Source organism: Lissotriton vulgaris, chromosome 1_1 (assembly GCF_964263255.1).
Source record: "Lissotriton vulgaris chromosome 1_1, aLisVul1.2, whole genome shotgun sequence".
In the NCBI taxonomy this organism is placed as follows: Eukaryota; Metazoa; Chordata; class Amphibia; order Caudata; family Salamandridae; genus Lissotriton; species Lissotriton vulgaris.
Window position 1 is genome coordinate 1,782,788,025 of NC_141685.1, and position 6,098 is coordinate 1,782,794,122.

The 6,098-nt window shown below is 53.6% G+C and overlaps 1 protein-coding gene across 1 annotated transcript; it reads right to left on the minus strand.

Moving 5' to 3' along the window:
• Nucleotides 1-401: 401 nt before the first annotated feature.
• LOC147751211 (uncharacterized) lies at nucleotides 402-4,843 on the minus strand. The gene is made up of 2 exons (XM_086933171.1): nucleotides 4,543-4,843; nucleotides 402-1,015 (listed from the first exon to the last, which is right to left on the minus strand). Exons 1-2 carry the CDS (start codon nucleotides 4,841-4,843, stop codon nucleotides 402-404), a joined length of 915 nt encoding a protein of 304 aa, XP_086789297.1.
• Nucleotides 4,844-6,098: the final 1,255 nt, after the last annotated feature.

Consider the following 6,098-nt stretch of genomic DNA (forward strand, 5'->3'; position numbering starts at 1 on the left):
GAATCATCGCGCAAATAACCACTCCACGCATGTCTTAGCGTGAAAGGCCATTTATTAGGACAGGTATGACAACCAAATTTCAACATAACATCAATAACAGTTAACAATCACCCCAACATCATGACCTCCAAACATCCTCCATTCACATACTCCACTACTCACTCCAATTCACACCACAACCTCTTCACGAATACCATTCACTTTCCCCTTTCACCTTCATCCTCCTCCAGCATCTCCCGTCATCTCACCTCCATCTACCACACCCCCTATCCTGCACCTGTAACCCGCTCCCTGGAAGGGTGATTCTGCCTGTCATAGAGTTCCCAGCCCTCCCAAGTTCTGCCACCCAGGGAACCCCCAGAGGGCGGTTACCTGCCCCACCAAACGTGCACCTTTCGCACTCAATCTCTCCTACACCAGATAGACTCATTCCACAACAAGCTGATGGTATCCCGCATCTCCATTAGATAGTAAGCATTTCCCATGTGCGAAAGGTGCACACCGTCGTCACGGAAGAGAAGGGGCTCCTCTAGCTGGAGCCCAACATGTGCCAGAACTTTGATTCCATGAGCATCACAAAAAAGTCTCATCGCCCTATTCAATTTCCGCCTTGCCCTCTCAATGGCAGCAGGCTTAAGTGCCCCCCTCCAAATCCTTCGTGGTACAAACTCTGTCCAAACAATGCAGGCGCCAGCCAGATTGCTCCTCATTGCCTCCAGATCCCTCTGCATCAAATGTAACAAGGACACTCCTGACAGTTTTACCAAGTCATTTTCTCCCAGGTGTATAACCAGCCTGTCCGGGCAACCCAATTGAGACACCTTCTTCGTCAGCCAGGGCAACAAGTCACCCCAACGCATCCCACTCTTACCCCACCAATGGACTTCGTGATGACTGCTCCGCAGGCCCAGGCTACGACCGTACACCTGCCTGTCCGCATATTTTGATGCCCAGTGTACAAAGGAGTGTCCAACAATCCAGGTAACCGTCTTGGCTCCTGGCCCTTGAACGCAACCTACGGAGAGAAAGAGGTTAACACCACAGCAAAACAGATCTGTACACAACCACAGCAGACCCCCTTCAGCTACCCTGCCTCCGACCTCCTTCATTTACGCACATAGCGTTCGTAGCAGCGGGACCACCAGCGCCCAATTCTCCGAATCTCCTCCCAGGACTAACCCAACCCGGCCGCCGCTGTGGCCACACCAATACGAAACGAATGAGTGCCAAAGCACGCTGGGTCCTTGCCAATCCTCCGCAAAGCCATCCATAACACCGCCAACAACTGAAAGGACGTCAAGCGCCTCAAAGAAGTATGCACAAAAACCTCTCCGTCTGACCTCTGCACTCATCCCAAAAAGGCTGTCCACTCACGCACCGGGCACACACCCACACACCCGCTCTCCTTCAGCCACACCCATTTGCCTCGACCCACCTGGTACGTCTTTGAACGACCCAACCATATACCCAGCCGGGCCCCGTCCAACCTCACATCCTCAAACAAACGCCCCGGAGCCCCACAAACTCCCAACAACTCCAACACCCGAAATGCCCCGAAGAACATCCATACCAGGCACAATCGGAACAACGCCACCTCCCCATCGTCATAACAGCAGTGGGGCAATTCCCCCAGCACTAACATCAACAGCTCAAAAGTGATCGCTTCACGCAGCAACTCCCCCCTCCCCCTTCTGACCTCACGCGACCCCAATCTTTCAACCTTCGACTCAACAAATCCGCCCTAGCCGGATCAAAATCCAAGTAAACCATGCTGTAAAAAGAGATGCCAGCCAGTTTGATAGCTATCGTAGTCTGTGACAATCCATTGTCCTTGCACTCCAAAACAAAACGCACCACTCCCCGTTCACAGTCACTCTGTGGCAAACCCCACGCAGCTCTGTTCCAACCCAGAAAGGCACCAAACTCAGACCATGCCAACCTGTATGCTTGCCTCATGGATTCAGCTATAGATTTCTCGACCAACCCCACCACTCTCACTCCCCCCAAGCCCAGATACCCTCCGGCACCTTGGTCTTGCAAGCCTTTGCACCCGGCGCCAGCCTCCTGAAGCGCTGCCACTGCGAACAAGATAACGTATCCGCAATGTCATTACTCGCCCCAGGCACATGTTGCGCGTGGAAAAGCACATTAAAATGCAAGCAGAGCAGCATGACACTTCGCAGCAGGTGCAGCACTCGCAGATCCTTTGCCTTCTGATTGTTCACCAGTTCCACCACCGTAATATTGTCCACATGAAACAAAACCGACCGGTTCCGGAACTCCGGCCCCCACACCACCAATGCCACCAGCAGGGGAAAGAATTCAAGAAAAGCAATGCTCTTACCCTGTCGCAGCCAATGAGCTGGCCACTGCTCTGCACACCAACGCCCGTCCCAGAAAACTCGGAAGCCTGCCGCACCCGCCGCATCCGAGTAGAGCTGCACCTGCCAAACCATATTGTTGCGTGCAAAGTCCAGGGACATACTACTGAATTCTTCCAGGAAAACCAACCAAACACGCAAGTCCGACCGGACTCCCATCGTGACCCTGACCCTGTGGTGAGGGAGCACCGCCCCCGACATGGCCATGCCGAGGCGCCTACAGAACGTTCTCCCGGCCCTCACCACCCGGCATGCAAAAGTCAGCAAACCGAGCAAGCGCTGCACCGACCTCAAGTCAATCTTGGGAACGCCGATCACCTGTGTCAAAACATTCTGTATTTCCGCCACCTTCTGCACTGGCAGCCACGCCTGCCACGCCACCGAATCCAACTCAATTCCCAGAAAGGTCAAAAAACAACTAGGTCCGCCGTCTTCTCTGGTGCCAATGGAACCCCAAACTCCTGCGCCAACAACTGGAACTGTCCCAGAGCCTCACCACAATCTCCCGTCAGCCCTTTCCCGACGAACAAAAAATCATCCAGGTAGTGCGACACCAGCCGATGCCTACTCCTCTCCACAAAAGCCCACTGCAAGAAGGAACTGAAGGTTTCAAACAGCGCACAAGAAATCGCACAACCCATCGGCAGCACCATATCCACAAAGATGGCCCCTTCGAATTGCATGCCCAGCAACGAAAAATCCGCCGGGTGAATGGGGAGGAGGCGAAAGGCCGACTTGATATCGCATTTGGCTAACTCTGCCCCCTTCCGGCAAGCCCTCACCAAGCCAACAGCATCATCCACCGACGCATACAACACCCTGGAATCCTCCTCAGCGATAAAGTCATTCAACGAACTCCCCTCAGGCCACGACAAATGGTGAATAAGTCTGAACTCCCCTCGCTCCTTCTTGGGAACCACCCCCAGTGGAGAAATGATAAGGTTTGACATTGGCCACGTGTCAAACGGGCCAGCAATCCTACCCTCCAAGACCTCCTTCCGCAACTTGCTCGCCACCACCTCAGGCAATTCCTTCGCCGAACGCAGGTTCTCCGCCCAACGCCTCTCCCTGGGACCCTGATAGCCAATCCGAAATCCTTCCATGAACCCCCAATGAAGTTTCAAAGCCACCTCTCTATCAGGGTACCTAGAGAGCCACGAACCCATGGCCTCCACCTTAACCGGAGTAGGGGCCCTTCGGCCCAGATTGGCCCCTACCCTTGGTAATCTTCCACTGTTCTGAAGGCATGGCAAGAGTAAGACACTGTGTGACCGGGTGACGCCCCCCACACTTGGAGCACTCGTGCTTAAACTTACATGGGTGTTGCGTGCAGAAACCTTTATTAAAGTTCCAGCAGTCCCCAGTGGTTCCAGGTTTGTACTGCTGTCCAACAGCCCCTGTCCACCTTCCATGACTTCCTGCCCCTCCAGACACTCCCTGACCCCCCGCCCCAGACTGGGCGGGACGAGGCTGAAAAGGCCAGTACGCAATCGGGAGACCACTCGCGGTATAAGTAGATGCGGCTGCCTGCGTAGAAGACATCCACTGCACCCAAAGCTCCTGATCAATGTCACCCCATGGCTTGTCCAGGTTCACACTAATCCTGGCCCTAAATTCCTCATCATAACTCAACCAAGCAAAACCCCCAAATTGCAATTGGGCCTTCTGTATCACATCCATATACTTAAACAATGCTATTGCCCTGTCCACATGCTTCTCGCAATATATACTCGCGTATATCAAGAACGCCAATGTCCAGTTCTCCATTGTCACCGGCACCCTCGGCCGCCTGGTCAACTCCCACTCCTCTTCCTTAGACCCTTCTTTCGCCTGAATTTCTTTGTCAAAGTTTGAAAACATCCACATACTCGTGTTTCCAAATCCTGGCCTTTGTCCTTTCCGACAAATGCGACCCGAGTGGCATCATCAAACCCATGTAAGGCAACTTTTTCCTCAGTTTATCCAATCCCTCCTCCTTCCCACCCTGATCCTCCGCGCGCTGGCCGTCACAAACTGCTTCTTACCATCCTCTAGAACGGGCCCGTGTCCCCGAAGGCCCCCACATCCCGCACAGAGCCATCCCCCACTCCCACCGACTGGCAGGCCGTCTTGCGCCCCCCTCTAGGACCTTCGTCCCAAGCATCCCACCATGCACCCTCACCTGCCAAAGTCGTTGGAGCTCCGCGCTCCGTCCTCCTGGCCCCCGCCGGCTTCTGACTCATTTTGGCCGTCCGGCCAGCTCCGTCCGGTGCCGCCTGTAAGACACCAATCCTGCTTGTTGACGCTCCCCTTTTCATCCAACACTCATCGTCACGCACTTCACCATCCTCCAACTCCTCATCCTCGTCCCCATAGTCCAACCGTTCCTTATCCGCTTCAACAACTGCCACTCGCCGCACCTCACTCACCACTCGTTTTGCACCCTTCCATCGCACTCCAGGTATAAACTCGCACTCAAGCATTGCAGTTGCACGCTCTCTCGGTAGAGGGAAGGCCTCCACGGACCCCCCTGCTGCTTTGTCCTGGCGTTTGGAGGCCGTTTTGCACCCCGCCGGCCCACCCTTGCCTCTGCCAGCACTCACGGCTTGCTTGTTCTCCCCCCCCCCCCGAGCCGTCTGCGCTCGGGGAGGCCCCAGTGCCGCCAGGTCTCTGTGCCGCCAAAGCAGTCCCTGACCCCTCTACCCAGAACCACTCACCCCGCGACCCGGAGGTCCCCCCGCCAAGGCCTTTACCCGCTCCCGCCCAACGCGCAGGTACCGGGGACCCTTCGCCCCCATGCACCCCACCCGCCCTTGCCTTCTTGGCAATTCACAAAAGGCGGTGGTGATGAACAGAATGTCTGAATTAAGTAGACCACTCTTACCCAGTCCAAAGATCAGGGCTTGATCCATCACCGTTTTTTAGCTCACTGCACCATCCCAGCTCAGAACCTGGCTACATGCAAATTAGTCTGTTCCTGTTCCAGTGCATGATGGGAACAGGGCAAACCAAACTACCAAGCCAATTCTTATACTGGGAAGGAAACAAGCTTCCGGGGACCGGTTTCTGGCATTTCAGCCGTCGTCGGCCCGGCTTGCTTGAATCCTGATGGTGCATTGAGCAAGGGACTCATGTCTGAGTATACCCTTCCACACCTATAGTGGCCAAAAACGATTCAGAAAAGGGGGTGGTGATGAACAGAGTGTCTGAATTAAGCAGACCACTCTTACCCAGTCCAAAGATCAGGGCTTGATCCATCACCGTTTTTTAGCTCACTGCACCATCCCAGCTCAGAACCTGGCTACATGCAAATTAGTCTGTTCCTGTCCCAGTGCATGATGGGAACAGGGCAAACCAAACTACCAAGCCAATTCTTATACTGGGAAGGAAACAAGCTTCCGGGGACCGGTTTCTGGCATTTCAGCCGTCGTCGGCCCGGCTTGCTTGAATCCTGATGGTGCAGTGAGCATCGGAACGTATCCAAATTTCTTTGCATGTTCCGATATATTAATCAGGTTTGCACTCAGGCATAAATGAAAACAATGTTTGTTTGTTTGTATATGCTTTATTTCGACAACTAGTATCTTAAAAGTTGAAAAAACATTAATAAGGAAATAAAAGAAAATACAAAATAACATAAGATATAACAACATAATCAAAGTGATAACTGCAAGCGGTCCATAAAAGTACTCTGTTGCTCCCTTGATAGACAATACAGTTGTCGAAAGCTAAGTGATA

Bases quoted from the DNA above. Each gene is read 5' to 3' on its own strand.
- LOC147751211 (XM_086933171.1), bottom strand. From the start codon at position 4,843: ATGCTTGAGTGCGAGTTTATACCTGGAGTGCGATGGAAGGGTGCAAAA. The intron at 1,016-4,542 runs GTGAGGGTGCAT...TTCTCTCCGTAG, and splicing joins AGCTCCAACGACTTTGGCAG to GTTGCGTTCAAGGGCCAGGA.